The 27,591-nt window shown below is 38.6% G+C and overlaps 1 protein-coding gene across 3 annotated transcripts in view; it reads left to right on the top strand.

Moving 5' to 3' along the window:
* The window catches only part of GTDC1 (glycosyltransferase-like domain containing 1), a 353,921-nt gene that overhangs the window by 265,350 nt on the left and 60,980 nt on the right, over nt 1-27,591 (top strand). For all 3 annotated transcript variants that reach the window (XM_011935699.1, XM_011935701.1, XM_011935700.1), the window contains one exon: nt 26,427-26,780. In XM_011935699.1, coding sequence (XP_011791089.1) covers nt 26,427-26,780 — 354 coding nt within the window. The remainder of the gene's footprint in view (nt 1-26,426; nt 26,781-27,591) is intronic.

Raw genomic sequence — 27,591 nt, 5'->3', positions numbered from 1 at the left:
TAAGTGGCCACTTTTCTTTCAAGTTCCTGATCATTTCCACATCCTGCACTCACCCTTTATCCCAGTTTGTCTGATTTAAGTCCAGAAAAGTAGTTTCTCTACTTGCATCATCTGCCTTCTTTGAGCTTAAACTCTTAAGAAAGTAAGTCAAGAATTTATCCAATCTTGTGTTTTTGCCAAGCAACACTTCCAGATGGTGTCCTCATGGTTGAAGTCCCCCACCACCACTTTATGTACTTCTCCTCCAGTTTTACAATCGCTGTTACCAAACCATATCCTTTACCTGGCCTGGCAGTCTGGAGTGCATTTTCTAACAAATATCACCACCACTTTCTCTCTTTTTCCCAAAATGCCTCCACCCTTGGGTTTATAATCTGCAAGACAGATACTATGATTTTCATGATGTACATGGCTCTTTCTTTTGAGCAAATCTTTTATCCTTTGGAACAAAGTTTCCATTTTGGCTAGGGTTTATTCTTAACAATAGCACTACTATTCGAAAGCAAGTATTTATTAAGTAAAGACTATGTTCCACATTCAGTGCTGGATTATTAACATCTTCGAGTTCATTTGATACTAACTATATTAATGCTTATGGTAATTCCTATGATGTAGATATAATTCTTCCCATTTTGCCTATGAGGAAACTGAGGCTTGGGGAAGTTAAGTAGCTTACCAAAAGCTACACCATTAGTAAGTGATAGGTTAGGATTTGAACCCAGAACTGTCACATTCCAAAGCTTGCACTTTTAATCATCACAGTGCTTCCTATCTCTCATTGCCTTGCAACATCTTAAAAATAATCATACCCCAGGGCCGGGAGTGGTGGCTCATGCCTGTAATCCCAGCACTTTGGGAGGCTGAGGTGGGCAGATCATGAGGTCAGGAATTTGAGACCAGCCTGGCCAATGTGGTGAAACCCCATCACTACTAAAAATACAAAAAAATTATCTGGTGCTAATTTTTTTAGCCACACACCTAAATGTGTGGCACATGCCTATAGTCCCAGCTACTTGGGAGGCTGAGGCAGGAGACTCACTTAACCCGTGAGGCAGAGGTTGCAGTGAGCCAACATCGTGCCACTGACTCCAGCCTGGGCAACAGAGTGAGATTCTGTCTGAAGAAAAAAAAGAAGAAGAAGTAATCATACCCCCTAAAAGCATAAAAATTTCATAAACTGCATAAAAATTCCAAAGTAAATTAGCTTCTTGTTCAAACTTTGATATACAGACTTAGGCTCAAAATTTTCATCACTACTGGCTTCCCTTTAATTTTTTCCTAAAATTCTTTGGGCACTTTTACCACTTGCTGCTTTGTTTTATCCTCCATGGCTTCAGGTTTTATGATTGTATCTGAGTATTTGTCTCCCGCTCTTCCTTCCAAAATTCAGTTTAAAAGCTTCTTGGTGATGTTGGCAAATTAGGGACATTCTTTCCTGGCTTCATGAAAAACACTTTCTCTGTGTATTTTTTCTTGTTCGAGTCTACAAAAGCAACTCTTAGCACTGTCTGGGTAGCCACCTGTTTGCTCGTTATATCCAATTTTCTCTTCTAAGGTTATGGCCTTCACTTTTGAAAAAGATTAGTACCAAAAGGGTATCCTGCCATTACACCCAAGCCATTAAATTTTCTTCCTAGATGGCAGTTAGAGTAGTTTTCAATTCTGGTGACAACCTAGAACTACCTGGTATAAAAAAAGTAACAGTACTCAGGCCCCATCCCAGATCAATTGTGAATCAGTCTTTGGAAATAGGTTCTAGGCATCAATCATATCTTCAAATTCCCCAGTATTTTAAAACTTCTGATGTGCAACTACAGTAAGATCCATTAGCATTGTGAGCTTTGTCTGGCAGGAACGTTTGTTCCCACTCGAATGAACAGAAGTGGGTACATTTTATGAGTCTTGGCAAGCTCCATCTCACACTAAGACTCATGCCGTAGGAAGACAACGTGCGTCTTAGCTTGGCTACAGCTTCGTTCACAGAAATGAACAAGTTCCATGAAGTTTCTTTTCTGACTGCAATTATTTACAGCATTGTGCCTCCCTCCGCAGGTCTGAGAATGCTCCTAGAGCTTCATAGTGCCTCTGTAATCACCTCCATGGAGAGCCTAGCACCTCTCGTATACTTCCAATTGCATATCTTTCTCCTGGCTCTCTTGACACATTATTTTACTGATTCTTCTCTTGTCATTTATTTTCCTCTACACTCTCAACATCTTCTTTTTTAAAATTTCCTTCTAAGAAGACTTCCTTCTTCCTTCATTTGAATCTAGGTTAGAGAACCAGCCTTAAGTCTATTCATCTTCTTTAGCAGGAAACAATCATTTAGAGTAGGCCTAAGCTAGGCAGAAACACAAACAAAAATATTATATGTAAGACATGATTCCTGCTTCCTAGAGCTTACTTTTAATTGGGAAGAAAAAACAAAGGTACATGGAACCAGCAGTCATGGTTGATAAGTAGTCAACAACATTCAGGAGTTTCAGAAAAAGTGTCTTAGGGAAGGTAGACATTGAACTGAACCTTTCAGGATAAAGTAGAGAGGCCACTGCAGGTTACTTGAACAACATCAGTGAAGCTGATTATTAAGCGCTATATTAATAGTGCTTAATATGGAGAATTTGTCCCAAGGAGATCGTGGGACTGGGGAAGAAGATTTAGATGGGGTAGGGTAGAATTAGGAGAGAAGAGTAATTCATAAGGTGGTAAGATTAATACTTTCACCTCACTGCAACCCCCTTATTCAAATCATTTGCTACACTCTAAACTGCAAAGGCCAAGCACTGTCTTCCATGTGTTCCTTTGCTTACCATAGTACCTAAAAGTATGTACAAAATATATTCATGGAATGAATGAATTCTTCTCAACCTCATGGGAATGTCATGAATCTCTTTAGAAATTAAGTGAAATCTGTGAACTCCTTTCTAGAAAAATGCAAATGAATGCAGATGTGTACACACACACACACATACACATTCACACTATCCTGTATAATTATATACAGGTTATAGAATTGAACCTTTAACACAATGTAATTATAATAACACAATAGGAAGATAATGTCTACCTATCTGAAAGCTTTTCAGTACTCGTTGTATAAGTTATGACTTGACAGTGTTTTGACTAAGAGAAAGTGAAAAAGAGGAAAGCAGTCTTAAGAATGAAAATTTTGATTCTGTGTCTAGTTATGGATTTTTTCATGTTCTTTTCTCCTCCCTGAGCTTTGCTAGCATGTTTTTTTAAAGTCAGTTCTCAAGAATCTGCACTTAACCTATTTGAATAATATTCCTCAAACAAATATTTCCTATTTATCCATGATTTTCTTTGAGTTCTTAGTGCAACTACACCAATCAGAAATAATGGAAGAAGAGAACAAATTACAAGGGAAGGGGGGTGGTGGTTGTCATCATTGTTGTTTGCCATCCTCACAACTCAGGTGTCTGGAAGGTTTTTAGACCGCTACCATGAGCAGTAGCCACCAGTGCAAGGTGAGAAATTCAGTGGGGCTATTTAGAGCAGACATAAAAATAAATATAAGAAAATATATAAATTCATCAACCAATTCTGGGACTTTTCCAGGAATCTCTTTCTAATAATGATAACCCAAAACATCAGCAACCACTTTGTCTAGGCTAAGCAGGTATGTTGTCCTTCTGGGGAAGTTAGTCTCAGTGTGAAATGAATTTATTGAGGCATAATCTCCCTCTAATAAGGGATGCATTAGTTAGCCATACACCATTTCAACTAATCCTTAAAACATCCTTAGGAGCTTGTTCTTATTTGATAAGTGAAAAACAAAAGGCTCAGCTAGGTTATCGTATTGGCCCAGGGTTACTTACCTGTTAGATGGTGACCCTGAAATTTGAGTCCAGGGCAATTTGATTCTAAAGGTATTTTGCTACTCTCACTCTCCTACTGATGAATTTTTACATAGACACCCTACAAATCCCCTCGCAGTCCTGTTTCTCAGACGTATGTGACTACCTTAGTGAGAGGGAAATTTAACTGGCGTAGTTACCAACCTCTCTCGTGTTGTGAGCAAACTACAAATAAAACAAAATGAAAAGGCCATTCTTTTGCAGACAAGTTTCTTTGCCATTAACACCAACAGATTCATTAATCCTAGCAGACAGGAATGATCACGTATCTCTCTTTCAAAGAGTGTATCCATATTGTTTTCCAGTAGAAGAACAATATATATTTTGTTAGAAGATGACCTAATTGATCCATTCTTTAGTAATTCAGGGAAATTGGATTGTTCTGCTCATTGGTGGAAGCATGGTCTCATCATCATGGCTCCAGGAGGCCAGAAGTGACCTTGTATTCTCTTGCATGTAGATTAGGTCAGGGAATGTAAGGCCAGTTGGAAGCAGCCTCATTTGTCCTTTTTGACTTTAATGTGACTGTAACTTTAAAAATCTCCAGGCCGGGCGCGGTGGCTCAAGCCTGTGATCCCAGCACTTTGGGAGGCCGAGACGGGCGGATCACGAGGTCAGGAGATCGAGACCATCCTAGCTAACACGGTGAAACCCCGTCTCTACTAAAAAATACAAAAAACGAGCCGGGCGAGGTGGCAGGCGCCTGTAGTCCCAGCTACTCGGGAGGCTGAGGCAGGAGAATGGCGTGAACCTGGGAGGCGGAGCTTGCAGTGAGCTGAGATCTGGCCACTGCACTCCAGCCTGGGCGACAGAGCGAGACTCCGTCTCAAAAAAAAAAAAAAAAATCTCCAGTAGCAGAAATATTTTTCCAGTATAACATCTATAGGTTGAGAGGTTGATATTTAAGTCTTGTGAAAATAAAATTTGGACTTATAAAAATAAGTACATGTTTATTATAACTCTCTAGGTTCACTTTCTCTGGCAATAACCTTCATTTTGCAACACTCAACTTTGTTAAGCAAGTGTTTGTGCCAACCACTATACTGAACACTTTCCTGTACGTTGTTATACTTTACCCTCTCAGCAGTCCTATGGTGTTTTTAGAAAGGATCATGCCAGTAATCGGAGCGGAGTGGTGTGGTTGCTTTGTTAATGACAAGTGATTTCTTTTCTATCAAAATAGGTTTTATAATATTACATTTATGACTTTTGTTATCCTTCCTTCCAAGGAAGGATAAGTGCTATTTACGAGAAGCTCTGTTTAATAATATGAGGTAAACAGAATTCTGATTTTAAAACTGTTAGAACTGATGGAAGGAATTTACATACTGATGGCCCCCACACTAAGCCAATTCTACAGCACAAGAGCAAGTCCAAAGGGCATCTTAACATTTAAATCTAGATTGAAATTTAAATTCCACCAACCAGAACTCAAGCTGATATCAGTGTTGATCCTAGAAAAAGAGATGTTTGTAATTAACTAACTTTAAAGCCCTATCTTAATCACTTAGAGCATTCTTGTGCACATCTGTGCTGCAGGAGTAACTGGATCACCTCCATGGTGTGTGTCTCTGGGTGTGCGTGTGTGTTTAAAGCAATGCTATAACTCTATCCAAATGCAATTCAGCGCTGCTTTAAAGTTTAGAACCAAATGTGTACTTAGTAACATAGTTTAAAACTTGAAACCCTCCTCTACCTTATGTGTGCTTCTCTTGTAAATTGAGCTTGTTTGCGGAAGGCAGCCATTTCAAATACTGTGACACATACATCCCAGAACTTCTTCCCTCTTACTTCAACTTAACCTAAATGAGCACCAGAGCCAGGGCCTCTCATGTGGTTTTGCTTCATCTGACAGTGACATCAGTATCTTTCCATTTGCCTTATTTTTATAAAATTGTGCCCAGAATGAATGGTGAAGCCAGTAAAGGAAACTGAGTCCGAGGAGTAATTTTTCGTTAGGGTAAATGAGGTGATATGATAAACAAGTAAAACCCAATGTGACAACATAATACAATGCTGTGATACAAAATGTTTGATTCTATTCCTGTGACTGTTTTCTAAGGCCCTTGTATCTTTTGCGTGTCTTGTATGTGTATATACTGATCAGTGGAAACGTAATTGGTAATCAGATATTTATTTCTATCAATGAATGACCAGAGGCCCTTGCCTCCACTGGAGGAGAACCATCTTGCCTATCCAATAGCACAGGGACATTATATACAACAAATTGAACAGGAGGATCATCTATAGCCCAAGTAAGAAACTGCAGCCACTTTTCTCAACTTTGTAATGTTGGCAGAGGCTCACAAATGACTTTATTCTTATTTTTAAATTGAAGTAGTTTGTGTATCTTCCCTACCAAAGTAACACATGCTTATTCTGGAAAACTATGCTAATACAGACAAAATAGGGGAAGAATGGTTACAAATCAATTTTTACTACCCATCACTTGCCACTTGGAGATTTGATGATGGTAATGAGGATAAAAGGCTGAGGTTTATTTGAGTACATACTCTTGCCTGGATGCTGTGCTAAGTGCTTTACATAAATTAGCTTATTTAATCCTCCCCACAACCCACTAATGTCAGTAATGGTATTATATCCCCCTTTTTAGAAAAGGAAACTGAAGCCCGGAGGTGTTAAGTGAATCACCTGAAGTCACACAGCTACTAGGTCATCTAGTAGAGGGAGCTAATTGAACCTGACAGTGAGCCCCCACTGATTTCCAAGAGTTAACTGATTAACTCTGTTGTGTATGTTACAAATATTTCTTACAGTTTTGTGGGTTGTCTTTCAGTTGTATTTATGAAATTTGTGATATAGTATTTCATTTTACACAGATGAGTCCATTCTTTTTTTTTTTTTTTTTTTTTGAGACGGAGTTTTGCTCTGTCACCCAGGCTGGAATGCAGTGGTGCAGTCTCAGCTCACTGCAACCTCCGCCTCCTGGGTTCAAGCAATTCTCCTGCTTCAGCCTCCCAAGTAGCTGGGATTACAGGTGTGTGCCACCATACCTGACTAATTTTTTGTATTTTTAGTAGAGACAGGGTTTCACCATGTTAGCCAAGCTAGTCTCAAACTCCTGACCTCAGTTGATCCACCTGCCTCGGCCTCCCAAAGTGCTGGGATTACAGGCATGAGCTAATCGCTTCTCGGCCTTTTGGCTAAGATCAAGTGTACAGGCATGAGCTACCACTCCCGACCAAGTCCATTCTTTTCTTTTGTGGTTTCTACCTTTAGCACCATGCTTGAAAAGGCCCCTTCTAACCTTAGATTGTAATGTAGGAAGGAGAAAAACATGCTAACAGTACCAGAAGAAATTAGCCACAAGCCAGAAAGCCATAATGTCTTCCCATGTTGTCACCCACAAGAAGAAGATATGAGAGTGTGATTGAAGGCAATGGTGGAAGGGAAACTAAAACTGCTCCCTCATTATGCCCTATAAAGTCCAACCTGTTCAACAGATCAGTTACTTACACATCTGTTCATGCCTTCTCCCCTCTCCTTCAGGCTCCTGCAGTAGGGACTAGACTGGGAGGAGGGATGAGAGAAAGGGGGAGTAAGCTAGTTACATAGCTGGTGCTGTTTGAGGGCCTCTCTTAGGTATCAGATGCCTTTGGTTGGGTCTTTTGTATGGCACTTAGTTATGTTCTTTTGAGACACACCTGTGGAGACCTGATACACAGAGGTAGTATATCTATCATGGATGAAACCCTGTCTGGGTGACTTCTAATCACCTCCTTTTCTCAGATCATACCCCACTTGCACGTACCTTGCCCTATAGGCCCAGTCTTCTTAAAACATGGTCCTTTCAATACTGTGTAAGCCTAGCTCCCTCCCCGCACCACTGGACCCAGAGGAAAACACATCAGGCGTCTTCTTCCTTACAAATGGTAAAAATAGACACTACTTCCATTGCTTGCCTTTCTCCTTGACATGCCATGTTGACAACTTCGGTCAGTCTCCTAGCTTCAGAATCTCAAATCAGGGCCATCACCATGATCTATGCCCTATATTTAGGAGGCATGCAGTAGGTTCTCCCAAGAATTCTATGCTCTGTTCTAGGAGTGGAAGGAGACAGGTGTTGAGTTTCGACAGTTAGGCAGCCATCCAGCTTGGGGAAAGAGATGCCAGCCCTTCTCCTGGCAGGCATCCCAGTCTCTACCCTTTTCTTATATAGGCTGTTAGAGAGTGATGGGGTAAGAATATTTTACAGATAATATTTCTGTCTTTAGCAAGTCCTGCAGAGGTGTGCCTGGCACCTCTGTTTAGTGTTTGTAGGTATTAATCCTCAGCATTAGAGCCTCAACTGAAGTACCAAGATGATAGAAAAAGTCCCATTCCACATCCTACGATAATGAAGTTATTTCATGTGGTGGGGATATCATGTGATAGAAAGATTCTAATTTTTTTTCTTCCAAAATAGATTGTTAGTTATCACAGATGCTTTCTAATTGGTGTATTACTTTTTAAATAGTAGTCTAAGTCATCAATAAATTGATATTCATTTATTCTAGAAGTATAACCCCATTACAATAAAATGAAAAAAAATTTGTATCAAAGGAGTGTTCTATGTAGCAAAGCAATTTCTATGTCACAGTGTGTAGTCCTTCAAAGCAGTATTTTTGTTGATGTTAGTGACAACAAATTCAATATATCTAATAATACTGCATAGCAGGTCTTCATTCTCTTTCCTGTTGATGTGACAGTCACTCTTTAATGAAACCTTATTTTGTATACCATTTGCATTGTAGATCAGAAATGAAGAGCTGAGTTTGCTTAAGCAATAGCTGATCTGTTTATACTTTTTATATTCTTCCATCAAGAAATAATTACCCTTCAACCAACCTTACCTCTTTCCACTTCACATATGCAAGCCACCTAAATAAAACATACTCAAACTACCAAACCACACAGCAGTATACAGAAACATTCAGGACCCAGAAAAGGATAGAATAGTGTATGCATAACCTTTTCCACTTCATCATACCAAGGCATTCGTTCATTCAGCAACTGCATAGTGGGCACGTACTGTGGGCCATAAATCTGCTAGACAACAGAGTTGGTTTTGCTCATTTATTTACACAGGGAAGTAAAGAATAAGATTTGCTTTAGTTCGAGTCCTATAAAATTGGAATGTTATTTCTGGCTTAACAAAGATATTGTAACACAATTTTTGGTATCTCATCTATTTGTTGCCCATAATTCTCTGTTGGAATACATCTACACATGGATTGGTTTTAAATGGCCTTCAACAGTTTACTGCAGGGCCATCTGGCCATTTGCTGTCTGTATTCCCAAACTAATGTCTAGTTCTAGAATAATCCAGCTTTTGACACCATTAGGACTCAGTTATACCCTGGCATACATTACTGAATTGTTAAGTGTGTATAAACTACAGCATGTATTGACAGTTCAGGTGATACACACTGTACTTTAAGATAGTCCATGCAGACTCTCGATACATCTAAATAATGAAATAATTACCTTTTTAATTTACAAGAAATTTTTTTATTTTATACGAGAACTACATTGAATAATACCTTTTCTGGAATATGTATTATATGATTGAAGGTATATAGTTTTCATTTATACCCATGTTAGTGTTTATAGAGATGTTTGTGCATCTTTGTGGCTCTGACCCACAATAACATTAACACAAACTCTGAATCCATATTGAGTCTCTGCTGAGCATATTTGCCCATATTCGTGAACTTACTTTTCAAAGAAAAAAATGCTTCAAGGTGGAAAGTAAAAAACTCTTCTGCAAATAATGTTGAACCTCACAATAATGTTCACTATATTCTGAAAGAAGACCATGGATTGTTGTGATCTTTGAACAACCAACATGCAAAAATTTTTCAAAGCTCAAAAGAGGGAAATTTAGCCATAGAATGTTAAAAGGTCTGATTTTTCTTCTAATTATTTTTCCCATAAGAGCAGAGATTTGAGTTTGCATGGGCACTCTATAAATACCTGCTGGTTGCCTAACAGCGTAAGTAAATATCTTAGACTTTAGAAGACTAGTTCTTTTTTTTTTTTTTTTCTTTTTAAGGAAGAATAAAACCTAGATTCAAACCTCTTTCCATTGACTCACTTTGGTGCATCAATAGCTCTTCCAAGTCATGCTGAGTAATACCTAAAAGTGAACTTGTCACCTTCCTCTCCTCTTCACAAAACTTCTCTTCTGATGTGTCCTATCCGCTATCTAGTTCAAAAGTTTCTGACTTTAAGCAAGTCAGAAACCAGCTCTAACAACTTACTATAGGATTAGACTCTCACGAGCTGCAGATACTAGGACTTCAGGATAGAGAAGATAAAGTAGGTTTTAAAATAATGGTATAAGAAATAAATTGAAAACATGAGAAATAAAAAAATAGGCCATAAAAAATGCATATGATTTAAAGGACTAAATAGAATTTTTATATATTCATCAAAATTAACTCAGTGGACATGCTAAGTATTACACACATTGATAAAGAGAGAATTACATTCTCACACCTGTAATCCCAACACTTTGGGGGGCCGAGGTGGGCGGATCACGAGGTCAGGAGATCAAGACCACCCTGGCCATCATGGTGAAGCCCTGTCTCTACTAAACATACAAAAATTAGCTGGGCGTCTGTAGTCCCAGCTACTCAGGAGGCTGAGGCAGGAGAATTGCTTGAACGTGGGGGACGGAGGTGGCAGTGAGCTGAGATCGCGCCACTGCACTACAACCTGGCGACAGAGCAACACTCCATCTCAAAAAAAAAATAAAACAGGGAGAGAGAGAATTGACAACCTAGAAGCTAGATAGTAAAAATTTAAAAGAATATAACAAAATGGAGGAAGAAACTGAAAATAGGAAAGATGCTGGGCATAGTGGCATGAGTCTGCAGTCCCAGCTACTTGGGAGACTGAGGTGAGAGAATTGCTTGAGCCTAGAAATTGGAGGCTTCATTGAGCTGTGATCATGCCACTGCACTCCAGCCCAGGCAACAGAGCAAGACCCCAATATTTATTTATATATATATACACACACACACACACACACACACATATTTATATATATATTTGTATTTATATTTATATATATAAATTTTTAAAAAAAGAAAATAGGAAAGAGATGTTAAAATCTTAAAAGATGAGAGTCCAACATATGTCTAATAGGAGTTCCAGACAGAAAAAAATAGAAAAACTTTTAAGCGGCAATATTCAAATAGATTTTTGCACAATATTTCCAGAGATTACAAAAATCATGAATCCCTAAGATAATGCATGTATTTAGTTTTAAAAGATCAGAGAGTACAACAAAAGTTTTATAATAAAAAGCAAAATCTTCTTCCTCAGTCCTCCCTACCCCCATGCCCCATACCTTCCTCAGAGGGTACTCTGAGAGAATTGTAGTCATTTCTTATCTTGCTATTTCTTGATTTTTTTAAATGTGTGAAATCTATTGACTTTCCTGCCTTTGGAAATGATTTAGTTTGCTCTCTTTTATAAGCATGGATGCACACACACATTTTCCCTCACCCTATTTTTCCAATATGACTATATCTCAACTTTTGGTTAAATAAATACTGTGTTTACAGCATTATTACTACATAAAAAGTGTTCCCTGCTGAGCCTCATTGTGTTCAATGATTAGATTTCCTTTCCCAAACAACTCTTCATTTTTTCCTGGAGCTAATTATTACTTTGGGTTTATTTGCTTGGTTTCTGTGTCACTATCAACAAATCCATTCCCAAGCTCTGTCACTGTCAGTAATTCATCTGCTCAATGCTGGCCACATTAGGAAACCTATCATTTCCACTTTTTTTTCTTGGATTCTACCTTCCTGGAGGCCTCAATTCTCTTGCTCCTGTTTGTTCTATTTGCTCTTTGGGCCCTTGGGTCAACTATATCCTGGATTCTATGTCTTTCTCTTCCTTGGTTTACTTTTTTCTTATAGAGGAGCACATCCACCAGTATCTTCTCAAGAAAAAGGGTACATAAAAGACTTGATTGCCTGAAAATGCCTCTAGCCTACCTCACATTTGATTGATATTTGACTATTGAACTTATTTAAAATTATTTATTTTAAAATTTTGAGGTCATGTTTCATTGTTTTCTGCTTTTTAAATTTCCTCCTGAGAAGTCTGACAGCAGTCTTTCTCTGACTGCTTGCGTTTGACTTCCCTTGCTCCGTCACCCAAAAGGTATTAGGACCTTCTGGTTTACTTCTGATATTCCGAAATTCTATGATGATCCTACTTGGATTGAATTTTGGTTCCTTTATTATTCTAAGAACTGAGTCCATTAGTAAAAATAAATTTCTTATATTTTTTTCTTTGATTTTCTTCCCACACTATTTTCTCAGCATTCACTTTCTTCAGCCCCTAAATTGACCTTATTTTTCTCTTTTCCCATCCTCCTCCTTTTTGTTTTTCTTTTTGTTCTGCTTTCTACAAGATTTTCTCCACTTTATCGTTCAGCACTTCCACTGATTATTTATTTATTTATTTATTTATTTATTTATTTATTTATTGGTTATGATATTTTTAATTGCAAGCACTCTTTCTTGTTCTTGGATGTCCTTTCTTACTGCATTTGTCTTTTCTGCCATGGATGCAATTATCAATGTGGATATTTCTTATAGTACTTTTTTTTTTAAGTTTTCTTCTGTTCTATACATTGTCTCAGTTTCTTCCAAGTGAAACAGGAAAAGTTCCCTTGTTCCCCTCCCAGGGTGTACAGTGGGGGTGTGACTTGCTTCTTCAGTGCCCCACTTTTCATACCTCTAGGAGAGCATACAGACAGGGAGACTGTGGGGCTCTGACCCCTTGGCAGTATCTAGGGGTGAATGTTTACAGCTAAAGCCCCAGTGGGCATGTGTTACAGGGTGCTCTTTTAGTTTTGCTGTCTATTGGCGCCTTGTCTTAACCATCTCAATTAAACCTCTACTTTGTCGCAAGGTCAGAGGGCTTTCCGTATCCTGGGTTCTTTCCTTGGAGTACCGGAAGAATCGATCACACCCGGTGCCTGTCGGTGAGTTCCTCTGGATGTCCAGCCACTCGTGTGTTCCTCCTGTGATGTGCTTCTCTCAATATTCAGCTGCCTGTGTGTCTGCCTGCTGGGGTCTCGGGGTTTTTATAGGCACAGGATGGGGGCTTGGCAGGCCAGGGTGTCTTGGGAAATGCAACATTTAGGCAGGAAATGCCTGTCCTCACCTAGGTCCACGGGGGTTTAGCCCTAGCCATGGACCCCACCCTCCTCTACCCAGCACTTCCCTTTCCCCATTCCCTATCATTTAAAGGGACCATGCTTTTCCCTTTCCAGCACTTCCATATCACAAGTTCCTTTCTTATGCTTTGTCTTGTTTATTTCATGTTATGAGTTTTCTTCAAATGTCTGGTGGTTCCTGGCTGTCCATTCATATCAGAGAGCAAGACTGTGACAGATGATTAGAAGTTCTCTGCTCAGAGACAAGGCTTGTTGACTGGTGACCTTTTTCATGGAATGAACAAACAAGTTCAGTTATTTTGTTGTGGCATCCCCACATTTCAGTTTCAGTAAGTCAGTTTAGTTAGTTTCCAGAGAAAGGCTCTTACATAATTTACTAGAAGGGGACTCTCCAGCTATCTGGGAGCCAAATAGGGGATAGGTTCTGGAGAAACATCACCAATGAATGGGTGTACTTTCACTTCACTCACCCTTGCCTTTGGCCTCCCCTGCTCTCTGGTTTAACCCCTCAAGTTAGGAAGCATCCTTTCTGCTGTTGAAGTGGGAGCTGCATGGGCTTAGAGAAGTTATCAAGGAGTTTGTTTTCTCTCTATGTAAAATCACTATCAATTCTTCTGTTTTCAGTTTTGCTCCACAAGTACCCCTCTATATAGAGGAACCTGGACTGATAAATTCCTGAGCCTTTCAGAGTTTCTGTGCAGCACGCAACCTTCTTCTTGGCTAAAACTACATACACACACACAAAAAAAAACCCTGCATGCTTATGGACACATTCTGCCTCCTCCTCTCTGCTCAACCATCACCCATCCATCTGCTTTCCATCTTCTGAAATTTGGTTCACATTCTTTTCCATTGCTGTCCTTCCCGGTGTTTCATTTTATCCTTGTGAGCCTATGCCTTTTAAATAAATTCCCTACCATTATTTTAGTAGGAATTGAAAAGACAAGGGAGGATTGAACATTGGTGTTTGTTCTGGCATGTTTGCCCCGGTCCATTCAAGCCATATCCTGAATGTTTATTCAGACCCACTCTGACCCGTCACTTGTATCATTAAGGACAGAAAGGCCTCTCCCTGCTTATTTTTCAAGCCTCATCTTTGTCCCTTCCCTCCCCACACTTTCCCATCTATCTCTGCCCAGTCAATGCTCTGGCCATATTTTGCTTTTTATCTCTGGACCATGTTCTCTCTTGCCCTGGGCTTTATGCACATGCTGTTACTCTTAGGACATCCCACCTCTTGCTCCCATACCTGGCTAACTTCTAATTATCATGGAGGTCACGGCTTAAGATCAGCTTCTCTACAGAGCCTTCCCTGGCACTAACTCCCTTTCTAGGGCTGGGTTCTCATTTGTATCACCTAATTCTTTCCTGATTGAAGCACCTACCACATTATATGTTCCATGAGAACATCTTAGCTTATTTACCTGGCACATAATAGGCACTCTTAATTTTTGTTGAATGAGGAATGACTATTTCTTTCTCTGAACCTTTTTCACTCAGTGTTTTCACTTGAGTATTTGCTGTCTTTGCCTCAAGCCTTGCTTATATTGTAATTATAAGTAATGGCCCAGCAAGTCAGATATTTCAAATTTATCCATCTGTTTTATTTTTACTCCCTTTTTCTGAATTAAGAACTACTAAAAAGTGTAGAAAAGCTAAAGTAAGTAGAAGTGTTTATACCTCATTTTGTATACTTGAAGGTTTTATTTCAAATGTAAAATTAACAAAATAATGTCTTCCAATATTTATTCTGGATGAGGTCAGTTTCTGTGGCTTAAAAATTAGATAGCAGTATAATCAATTTGAATTGAATCAGTACTTAGTGTCCTAACATTTAATGTGGGAGCCAAAAGAAAAAAAAAGGTGGTTATGTTGAAAGTTGGCTTTGCTGGTAATTTTGATATATTCAGGTTGTGGATAGGCAAATGAAAAAGAAAAAAAGACTAGATTTTTGATGTCCATCTGTTCATGCTTCAGAGATCTGGAAAGTGAAGTTTTAAATTTCCTGGTTTTATTTTCCTGGTTTATGCAGCTTTAAGAAGGAAAATGACAGAACCTCTCAGAAAAATGAAGGAATATAAGTAAAGACAAGGAAAAGTAAAAGGTAGAAAACAGTATCATAGGAAAGACATAATAGAAATGGAGGAATATATTAGTTTAATTAATAACATTGGACCTTTTTGCAATTAATGTATCTCTATGCATGAGTACAATTCCTTGATTAGTATACAAAGGAAAAGAAGGTAACATTAAAAGTACCTGCCTTAAGTGGATGGCAAAACTATAAGAACTAATAAGAAAAATATGTCTTGAAGAAGGCATGGGTCTCTAGTTTATAGAGTAGGGCTCAACTATGAAAGGGCCAGTGGAGTCTTGGACTAGAGTTTTTAGAATGTTGAGTGTTTCTCTCATAGTGTGATTAAATGCCATGATGATCTTCATCACTATTATCAATAATAAAAAATAATGATCAGTAATAACTGAGTTCTTAATATGTGCCAAGCAACATGGAAACATAATTCTGCAAGTAACATAAGTCTTACTGTTATCCCCATTTTACAGATGACATTACTGATTCTTAGAGAAAAGACTTATCTCAGGTCAGCTAAAAAGTGACAGAGCCCTGAATTTACAACCAGTCAATATGCCTAGACCCCTTTATGCCATTTTGCCTCATAATAATAAGATAATCATTAGACTTGATTAGATGCTTAATCCTTACCTCTGTGAAAAGTCCAGGACTAGCCTCATTCTTATTGTACAGATGAAAAAACTCAGGTTTTGAAAAATTAAATCACTTTATTCACAACCAAATTTTAAAGAAAAGCTCCTTTCCTGAAACACAAATCTTTTTTTATTTTTTATTTTATTTATTTATTTATTTATTTTGAGATGGCGTCTCGCTCCGTCGCCCAGGCTGGAGTCCTGTGGCGCCATCTCAGCTCTCTGCAAGCTCTGCCTTCCAGGTTCATGGCATTGTCCTGCCTCAGCCTCCGGAGTAGCTGGGACAACAGGCATCCGCCACCAGGCCTGGCTAATTTCTTGTATTTTTAATAGAGACAGGGTTTCACAGTGTTAGCAAGGATGGTCTTGATCTCCTGACCTCGCGATCTGTCCACCTTGGCCTCCCAAAGTGCTGGGATTACAGGCGTGAGCCACTGCGTCCGGCCCTGAAACACAAATCTTTAATTTTTTTTATTTATTTTAACTTTTTAAAAAGTAACATCTGGGCTGGGCTCAGTGGCTCACACCTGTAATCCCAGCACTTTGGGAGGCCGAGGCGGGTGGATCACGTGGTCAAGAGATTGAGACCATCCTGGCCAACATGGTGAAACCCCATCTCTACTGAAAATACAAAAATTAGCTGGACATGGTGGCACATGCCTGTAGTCCCAGCTACTGAGGAGGCTGAGGCGGGAGAATTGCTTGAACCCGGGAGATGGAAGTTGCAGTGAGCCAGGATCGTGCCACTGCACTCCAGCCTGGTGACAGAGTAAGACTCTTTAAATTAAAAAAAAAAAAAAAGAAAGAAAAACAAAGAAGGAACATTTGGTTTTAGAATAAAATTCACATACATTTTCTTCTTTTTATTCCCCAAATTTTCTCATCAGTTTTGATAGCTTGTTCATCTTTCGTAATAGTATATTTTTGTCACTGTCTGTCAACATAAGTGTAGTTTTTCCTTCTCTGTTACTTTTCTGATACTCTGTTCAGGAAATTTGACCCATCACAGTGTTGTCCCATTGCCCTTTTTCTACCATAGTATTCAGTAAAGTCATGTCATATTCCAAAGGAGACTCTCCAGTTGGAAACACTGTCCTAGGAGAATTCTTGTATGTGTTTGGAAGGAGGAAAGTGATCCTTTCTTCAATACCAGTACATTTTCCCATCCTATTTTCAACCTCCAAATAATGGCTTCCCCTAAAAAAATCATGGAATAGAACACATGATTAGAGACAATTTTTAGGGTTTCCATCAATGCTTTATTGATGCTATAGGAGACATTTGATTCCAAAGGTAATGAGAACACTTGTGAATAAGGTAAATTCTTACATAGAAAGTAGAGCAAGTGTACATGGGAAACAACTACTACTTCTTGCTTGGAAGAGATTACTTCAGATCTATATTGGGAAAATCTTTTATTGTTCTATACCATCATCATATTAAATGAGGTGAATAAATAGAAGCTTTTGAAACTTGGCTTCTGAGTTACAAATAGAAAAAATGATGAGCAAATTATTAAGTTTGGAAAAAGTTAGGTCATTTGAGTGATAGAGATAACATAGTTTAGTAAACACAGTTTAGTTTAAAGATTATATGGGTAATTTACAATTTGGGGGGCTAACAGACCAAAATTAGTATGTATGAAATGGCACTCCACATACTAAAACCTTCATAGTGCAGACACAACCTCTTACACATAGAAGGATCTTAAATATTTTTTGAATGAATATTTGCTAACTGAGTCAACTCTGTGAGTCGTTCACTGACTGACTAGGGAATGTAGTGTTATCCAATGTGGCTTAAATATGGACATCATGAAGGGGAACAAGGATTGGCGAGTTTACTTAGATTTAGTAAGCTCCTACAACATGTCGTGCCCGACACATGTTCTCCTTTTTAATGCTCTCGAGAAATTTACAAGAGCAGATATTACTATCCGAGTTTACAGATTAGAAAACTGAGGTTCAGAGAAATTAACTGATTTGAATAAACTCCAAAATTGAGGAAGTGCCATTGTAATCCTGTGGACCAACACAGCCTGGATTCTCTCCACTTCAACATACCTGTTGCTTGAGTGGAGTAACTTGAGGTGCTTCATAGAGATTTCTTTATCTGTCCCCTAAAATAATCTTCCTCACAGGCTTACTGTGGTACCTGAACATATCCCATTTGTGATTACTTCCGTTGAATTAAGGTATTGCCTCTGTTGAAAGGTATAATGCATTGAGCACAAAATATGATGAGTGCATTGTGACAGTTTAAGATTAGTTTCCAACACGACCAATAACAGAGAGCTCAGCATGATTCAGAGCTGGATCCAAAGTGGGACTTAGTTTCAAGACAGGCTGCAAGGAGACCCATAGTGGCAGTGGTGGGTGGGGGGACATTGGGAGTTACCTGGGCACTCAGAAAGTAGTATAAAGACCTTAGGAAACTGACCACCAGTGGGCGGAGAATGCTTTAAAGTGGAGGCAGGAAAATAAAGATTTCCTGTTTTCAGTTTAGCCTAGGACTCTGCCAAACTGTGTTGAATTACTAGAGTAAACCTTGTGTAAACGAGAGAGTTTTGTTGTTGTTCTTAGAGAGCTCTTTTTAGGGGGGAGTGGGGTTCGTGAGAAGTGAGTGTACATATGTTAGCAAGGATGGCTCTGGGTTTGATAAACATTTGTTCTGGCAACATGTAAGGTAGCTTTTCTTATTCTCATACATTCATAAGGACCTTAAATTTTCTGTGTGGGAGGAATATATCCTAAAGGAGTTTTATAAAATTGAATAAGACAAACTGCTCATACTAGTAGGCAGTTAAATTAGCAATGTATACAATCTAAAACACTTTGCAATTAAGAGAGAATGGGGAATTTAGGCATAATTATTTAAGTTAAATAATGCTAATCACATAAACTGTGTTGCCAGAAGAGGCCATATAAGCAAATGGTATAAATGAGGTTATCTGGAAAGTGTTAGATTTTCAGAAATGACTCTTAGAAATGATAGTGGGAAATAAAAATATAAAAGAATAGGCTGCTGGAAATAGAACCATCTTTTCCTTATGACAGCCCATATATATCCCAGCTGTTGAAAGGACAGACATCAGGAAATCATGCACCTTTTAAAACAGAGAAGAGAAAGCTAAAGCTTCTCTTTTTAACAATGGAAGATTCTCTTTTCAGTGGAAGATGCTGTCTTTGCTAAGTGTCATAGCCCTGGGACCAGACATGGCTAATGAGGTCAGTCTGATAACTACAAATTTTCTTTCCATTTCAGCATGTATTACTCAGGCCAATAAGTAGGGTTTGCTTGTTAATTTTGACTACAGCTGGTTTCTGTGGATCCTGTTTTTCCTGTCTTATCACAAATTCTTCATAGTCCAAGCAAGACAGTCTTGCTCAGTATCCTCTCACAGACTGCTATCAATATTTCATCTTGGCTTTTAAAAGTTTGTACCATGAGAAGCAAAATTTCAGTCACCAAGCATTGAATACGTAACAACATAGCCTCACAGCCACAGTGGGGCTAGCTGGTGTTCCCCCAGAGCGTTTGTGCAGTGTGCATCGTGATTGGCTCATCTGTGATTCAAGTTTATTTAAATAATATTCTGCCAGAGTTTTTTAGTGAAACCTCTTCATAGACATGTGCCACCTATTTTATGAATATTAGCTGTTAGCCATTACCAGCAAAGAAGAGCATGCAGCCATACTGCAGCCAACCAGTCAAGGATAAGTGTGTCTTTCTGTTTAATGATGTGGTATCCAAACATCTAGTTTTAAATTGGGATGGGTTTCCTTGCTTTTGATTCCTTTATTTAGTGAAGATAGTGTGACGAGGAATGGGCGTGTATGTGTATGCATGAGAATGCCATATCAAAATTTTTACTTTTATACTTTATAGGTTATATAAATCTGCTCATCATATAAGTGATATATTGGACACATGTGGGCTAGCATGATTTTTTAATTATCTTTGATATTTGCTTATGTGGCCAGATTCTAAAAATGTTAATTTTATAATTAATTTCCAGCACATTGTTTGGCAACAATGAATAGTTTTTTGTTGTAAATCACCCAAGGCCTTAGATCGCTGAACTGCCTCAATGTGTCTTCCCAGTTAGTTTTGGAAAAGTTATTTATTTTAATTTCTATTTTCCTTCTCCTCAATTTGGTTTCTATCCAGGAATCTACAGAAATCATTTTGATAAAAACTGTTGATATTTTTTCTGCTGTCATCCATATTAGCCTTGAACCATATTTTCTGTCAGTTTTTCACTGGTTCTCCTGCTTTCTTTTAGACGTCCTTTTGTCTACTGTTCTGTCACATTGGTGTATGGCTTCAAATTTGGCTTTCATCATTTTCCCACGTAAATGTATTTCTCATTCCTTTTGCAATCTCTATTATATTAAATATGCTACTGCCCATCTGGCTGCCCCATGCTTCTCAGACTCTGGCTATGCACCTCCTAGGGCCTCGAGTAGTATTTCCCAGAGTATCCTTTGTTGTCTATTAATTCTTAAGCTGTGTCCTCCAGGGGTGCATGAGGAGGAGGCGGACAGGTTTCTTACTCCAGTGAGCTTGGAAAACAATGATCACATCCCCATCATGTGTTAGGTGCTCAATAGGTACTTACTGAATGAACAAAAAGTGTTAATGAATGAACATATTTATAATATACAGTAACATGTACTTTGGGAAGTTTATAGTAAAGAAATGTTTAGCTTTATTTAACTTAGCATTTTTCAAACTTGTTTTCTCACAAAACCATCTCTGGTGCAACATCTACATGTGTCCCATGGAATCAGTGTTGCACAAAACACACCTGTGAAACACCAGCCTGAGGGATACAACACTGTGGCTCTACTACTCCTCCGTCCCCCAAAGCTGAGCTAGAACGTGAGACACGCTGAGCTTCATCAACTCCCTCTCTCCTTGTCTGCCCCATGTAGGCCAGTTTCCTTATTCCAGTTACTAACACCCTTATATCTCTTCACTGGCTCAAATGCAGAATAATCTTTTATCAGTTACACACGCTCTTTCTTTCTCTTTAATCATACACTAATTAATATCATTTTTTTCACCTACTATCTTCCAAATGTGTTTTGAGAAACAAGATGACTAATAATCTCTGTCATATGGACTTTTACCCTTGGGCATTTATTTATGAGGTTCTATAGGTTGAACTTACCATTGTAAGTACTTTTTATTAAAATCTCTCAAAAAGACAGTTGTGAGGAGTGTATTCCACCATGGCATGCATTTCAGCCATGATATTCTCTTCAGTGGCACATGAATCAACATGAATGTCCCAAGTTGACTTGTTTCATGTTAACCTTACTGCCTGCCTTTTGACTGCCTCCATGAGTCAACTGCAAGTACTCTAGCCTTTCGACTAGAGCAGAAATAAGCTAAGGTGCCCAGAGCACTTCTTTTGCTTACCATCAATCTTAGTGGCATTTGAAACTGCTCTTAAATCTTGTCTTTTCCTGGCTGATGTGAAAAAGGCAAAGGCCTTTGGTTGTTCCTATAGGTCGATCTTAGGTTTGTGTTTGGACATAGGATCTGTGGTAAGGGGTATACATTTAGGTCTAGAAAGTGCTTGTTCCAGCTGTGTCTTTAAACATTGCCCAACATAGTACTGGGGTTTTGTGGCAATGCCTCTGGAACCATACTGGCAGACAGAGGTGGGGAGGAAAGGAGTTTGAGAGGATGGGCAGCAGGAGAGGGTCTCTGTTTCTATTTTGCATATTGCCTATTGGTTGGAAAGGAGTTGGGGGTGGAGATCCCGTGACTAATAACAGATTGGAAATGATTACGGCAATCAGAATGTTTCTAAAGATAGAAATAGGTTCTGGTGGAGTTTCTAAGAGATTTGGAAACAGGAAGAAGCATTCTGTAAGATGGACAGTAGAATTTCTTTAAGAGAAATGGGGAAATTACTAAATGGGAAATCTGACATATGTGGATCACTGTTTGTCTTCTGACCCTTTCTTTTCTCTCTTTCACTTCTTACCTCAGGACCTTTTCTCTTCTCATTAGCACCTCCACCAGAGTTGGAACTGGGAAAGAGAAAGGAAGTGTTCAGACATGTGCCTATTTGCATAGTCACGTTATTGAGTTAATGCCAGGACAGCACAAACATTCTGTCCAGTTCTATAGAAAAGCCAGTTTCACCCCATCAGTAAGGTATTATTTTCTTTTTTTTATTCGCATAGAACAGTTTATTGCCAGGCTTCTCTTAACTGTACATTTTAAATAGTGTCTGATTAAGAATGTTCTGGATGAGTTAATTAGTGTGGTGACTATTATTAAGCAAACTGCTTGTTAGTATTATGCCTATTTGATCTTGGTATTGATGTGAAGTAATTGACCATAGAGCTACATTTAGAAAAGCTGAAATAAAGTTTTTTTGATTTCTATTATGGCAATAAATTGTTTATATTAAACATGTCTATGAAAATATGAGTTTCATGGCACAGAGAATCAGAATATATTGTGTGGGATGGTGGATGTGGTTGGTTTTGTTTTGTTTTTAGAATTATTAATACAGTTGTTCAGCCTAGTTCAAGACTAGGTTTATTGTAACAAAGTAGTACAAAAATGTTTCAGATTCTGCCTTCATTCTTACCGCAGAGTGTATGAAAACTAAAGTGTTTTTAACTTTCCCCAACTAAAGGAAGTATCCAGTTAGATTTGGCTAATTGCCTAAATACTTCTTTTGGTGACAATTACTATAATGAATAGATTATAAGAAAAATATGAAAAGATGTTATAAACAAGGAAAACCTAGCTTGTAACTACCTTCTTTCAAGTACCAGATTGTTATCTATATTATTTATTGGTAGGTTGTCCAGTTCTATTATTAAGTTTCCCTAGCTGTAGCATTTCCATAGGGAATTGATTCCATGAGCTAATAAATTACACCGTCAGGGAGTTTTTCTTGAAATTGAGCTTAAATTTTCCCATTCTTAATTTCATCTCGTTGCTCCTAGTTACATCCCCTTGTACCAAGCTAAATAATTATTCTTTTTCCTTGGAGACTCTTATTATGTACCCTTCTGGTTGTCACTTAACCAGGCTATTCATAGTTAGCTCCTTTAATCTGTCCTCATAAATCATTTTTTCCATTGCCTTAATTATTATTATTGCTCTTCTAAACACTCTCTAATTTTCAAACATATACAGTTCTCAGGTGCCCCAGATGACATCAGCATTTGCACAGGGTTCTATCCTGACAGACTTAGTATCTTCCTTCCCTGTGCAACAAGATCCAGAACTAAATGGCATCAGTTCACTGAATCAAATCAACTCTTGCTCATCTTGTCCAATTCAGGATGGTCTAAGTGATGTTTTTTATGTGCCCTAATTGCATTCAAGGTTTATTTTGATTGTTTTCAATTTTGTGAGATTTGTAAACTGTTTCGGTTACTGCCCCTATTTGTATTCTGCATCTTTCCATGTCCCTATTCACTACCACCTATCAAGTCAGTCATCTGCAACCTGTCTTAACATGGGATTCTATTCATCCTTGAGAACATTTAGGGAACGTTCTCGCAGGCCTCGCACCTTGCCCACAGCTAAATTCCTTGTCAGTTACCAATTGCTGTTGTTTACAACCCTTTAGCCAATCTCCCATCTCTTTAAATTTGCAATTTTGCTCGCATGCTGGCCAATATAAATGAATTTTATGAGTAAGATGGGTCATGATACTGTTTCCTAAAATGAAGATATGTTGTTTGAATCCCATTGATTTTTTTTTCTTTTTTTCTTTTTTTTTTTTGTGAATCCTTCATAAGCTGAGCTTGTGATTCTGTTAAAATCCTTATTAAGCTTGCCTGGCACTCTTTATCTGACATAAATAAATAGGTTACTTCCCTTGCTATATTGTTTTCCAGATATGTACAGATGTTCCTTCTCTTACCATTTGTTCCATTTCTTTAGGAGAATTGAAGATAGTGTCATAGTCATTCTATTTTTTTACCTTTTCTGGTGATCAATGGCAATTTTTTATTGCTGTGTTTTAGTTTCTAGAATCTCTTTAGTGTTTTGAATTTGTTTCAGGAAGAAGTTGATTGGTTCCCACAGTAATTTGGGGCCTATGCGGTTTGAAACTATAATCTGTATATGCCCAGGTTTCTTTCCATTTTAAATCAAGGACTAAATTTACTATTTTATTAGGGCATATTTAAGGAGTTAGCACCACTCTTTGTGTTTTGTCTTTCTATATACAATCATCTAGTTATTACTTGAGGAGTTCTTATGTATTTGTTTGAGTTTCCTCAAGGTATTTGAAATTAGAATAGAAATTTAAATATCTTTATGAAACAAACATCGAAGCCCCCAAAACAAGCTTTCTGGTTCTGGAATGTACATAGTGTCCTACAGCGAAAGACTTTGTTTCTAGCTCCTGTGGCTCCTCCGTTGTTTCTTAGCTTTGCCTATCAGCCCTTGCCTTCAGCCCTTTTTAACACCCTCTTCCTGTCTCCACGGTGACTGTCCTGAGGCCTCAGTGAGTTTCTGAAAGCCCATCTCCACCTTTGTTCACCTCACTGAAATAGATGAACTGACCTAACGCTTTAATGAGGCAGCTCCTTAGATTCTACACTTGCCACCTAAAGCTGTTTTGTTTTTTCAGCTTCATTTTTTTCTTCTTCCCTCAGCTTTGCAAGAAAGCTAGGTTCACTATCTTTACAAGACCTTGCTTTTCACCCACACCATGATCACACATGTTATAATGTTTTTCTCCTCCCATCTTATAAGATCTTTCTGTTTCTTCAGGATCCTGCTTCCTTCCCTGGCAAGTATTCCTAAGTGAATAACACTATGCCCATGTGCTTCATTTTTAAGAGTCCAACCTTACCTTCCCCTTCCCCTCCCTTCTCTCTACTCTACCTACTTTTTTCTCTGCCTCTTTTTTTTTTTTTTTTTTTTTTTGTTGAGACAGAGTCTTGCTCTGTCACCCAGGCTGGAGTGCAGTGCTGCGATCTCTGCTTACTGCAAACTCCGCCTCCCGTGTTCACGCCATTCTGCTGTCTCAGCCTCCCCAGCAGCTGGGACTACAGGCGCACGCTGCCACACCCAGCTAGTTTTTTTGTATTTTTAGTGGAGACGGGGTTTCACTGAGTTACCCAGGATGATCTCGATCTCCTCACCTCGTGATCCGCCCACCTCGGCCTCCCAAAGTGCTGGGATACGGGCGTGAGCCGTGGTGCCCGGCCTGCCTCCCTTTCATACACAAACCCTAGCCTCCTGCAGTCTGATTTCTGCCCACACCACTCTTCAAGGTGCACCATCTTTCAGCCGGAGAGAGAGTGGCCTGTCGGAGTAGCCAGTGACCTATGACGTGACAAGGCCAAAAGCCTCTTCTTTCTGCTCTGTAGCACCTCTGTAGCATTTTATGCCCCATTTTACACATTCTTTGAGGATTCTTGATTCATTTCAGTAATGTGATATTACTCTCTTGGATTCTCTTTCCACTCTTTCAGATGTTCCCTTTTGCTTTTGCTTTTTCACCTACCTCCAAAACCCATTTCTTCCCCTACACAACAATTCAGGGAAGGGGCCAAGTTTCTGGATGGGGCTCAGGAACTCTGAGAAAGCACTTGGTAGCCTGGCCTAGTCTACCCCTCTAGACCTTATGTCCAGACCTGCATCCCAGTCTCTTTGGGTTGCATGTTATTTCCTAAGGAGTTGTATTTCTTCACCCCTTTTTCCTTTGGTTACATGTTCTCTGACTCTAGAGCTTCCCTGACTCTGTCTTGCAAAATCCTTTACCTAAAACTTTTAAACCTTTACTGAGCCCCAAATCAGCATTAATCTCTTCTTCCTGTCCATTTAAAAAAACTGGAATGGCCACTGTATGTATAGTATGTTCCAAGGTAGGTTAGTTGGCTGTTCGTGTGTCTGTCTCTCACTCTGCTATAAGCACTACTGGTTTGCTTTCCAATAGATGGTGAGCTCCTTGAGGATAGCCCCTCTATCTGTATATGTGGCTTACAGGATTTAAGCTATACTTTTTTAAGGTTTTGTTTTATTTTGATTCTCTATCAATAAGTAACAGATACTGAACTCTGTGTGATAAAGTGTCATGGAAAGATAGGAGAGAAATGATAATAAAAAAGATATTAAAATATACTTCAGGAAACATTAGCCAAGTCAATTTAATACAAAGTATATTCAGGTGCCCAGGAATACAGAACAGTCATGAGCAGAAATGACCAGTGTTAATCAAGGCAGTTTCAAACATTTTTGTAGGTTAATGAACAAGTATGGCCTGAAAATAAGCACTGGGCCATGTGGTGATTGGAAAACACAAAATGGAAATCCAGAAGGATGAGTGAGGGAAGAGTGATAAACCATCCCTCTAATGTTATGTTTTATGGTATGTGCAGTGCAAGTTTTATAGCCATAGAAACTCTTTGGAAACCATTCAAAGACAGCCCAGTCCAATTTCAAACTTTTGAACTTCTCTTAGTGGCTACTACTTTTTGCACTTTTTCTGGAATTTTTGTATAACATCTTTATTTTTTCTCAGTTTTATATATAATCATTATGTCCTTACAGGAAGGTAAAGGACAAATTTTACATATTTTTTGCCACTAAAAGTATGTTGCATTCTTTTTTTGTAACAGATTCATGCCCAAGCACAAAGCAACCCATTTAAAGAAGATGCTCAGCCTTAAAGGAAATGGCGGTACGGTTCTATCCATGGCCCTTCCTTTTCAGCCAGAGCAGAGAGATTCGGAGGGTTTATTGAAGAATTCTAATTCAGAATGTGATGCACACTGTGGCCTTGATACCGCACGACGAGAATACTTGGGTAACTCATTAAGAGAGGAGTCAGACTTGAAAAAGTCCACCTCGCCAGAGAATTCAAGCTCTCATTGTGGTGAAAATAAACAAAATCTGACTGTTAATCCCTGTACCACTTTGGGTGGAGTTGCTAATCAGCAAAGACTGCTGCACATTGTCTGGCCTCACAGGTGGTAAGTCAAGGCATGCCAATTTAGTAAGAGTTGTAGAACTGGTAAAAGAAAATATATTCTGTTGATTGACATAATAATTTACTGTCCTTATTGCTTTAGAAAAAGATTATTTTAATGTGGTGTTATTACTCATGATCTGCCAAGGTGATATTACTAAATATCTTCACATTAATGGTCATGCGCTTAGATTAAATTTGAATTACAGATAACGATTTGCAGTAATCTACTCAACTAACAGTAGTGGGTAGGCACTTCTAGCATATCAAGTCTTGTTCAAAAAGTTTCAAAATATAAGAATCAGATTCCATTTTATGCACACGCACACACACAGTTATCACAAAACTCTTTCATATATATACACTGATAAAGCAATACTAACATTAAAGCTGGACTAATTTCCATTATTTACTACTTTGGCCAGTTTCAACGGGGTGGCTTCATTTTACTTGTCATAATATGTATATCAGTACATTTGAAACCATTCCCTTCACTCAGATGCCTCTGTATTGTGCTAAGCAAAATACTTTCTAGCCGAGTCTTTTCTAAACAGAGGAAAATCAACTGCAGCATGTAATCTCACCAAATATAAACTCAAACTTAACCCTGGCTCCTATAAATTAGGATTTAAAGAGGTAAAATGTCCTGATAATCTTCTGGTATTAGGCATGAACATTTTAATCTAGTTTTTATTCCTCCCAGTTAGTTTAATCTGCATGTGGCCTGATTAGAGTTCACTTCCCCCACAGATTATGGTCTCTATTGCAGAGATGCTAGGCTGATCATTAGGTCCGATTTTCTGAGAGCAACCGTT

This window comes from Colobus angolensis, unplaced genomic scaffold (genome assembly GCF_000951035.1).
Source record: "Colobus angolensis palliatus isolate OR3802 unplaced genomic scaffold, Cang.pa_1.0 Scaffold147, whole genome shotgun sequence".
NCBI classification, from domain to species: Eukaryota; Metazoa; Chordata; class Mammalia; order Primates; family Cercopithecidae; genus Colobus; species Colobus angolensis.
Note: the sequence above shows the minus strand (reverse complement) of the source record. Positions and strands in the feature narration are given on the sequence as shown.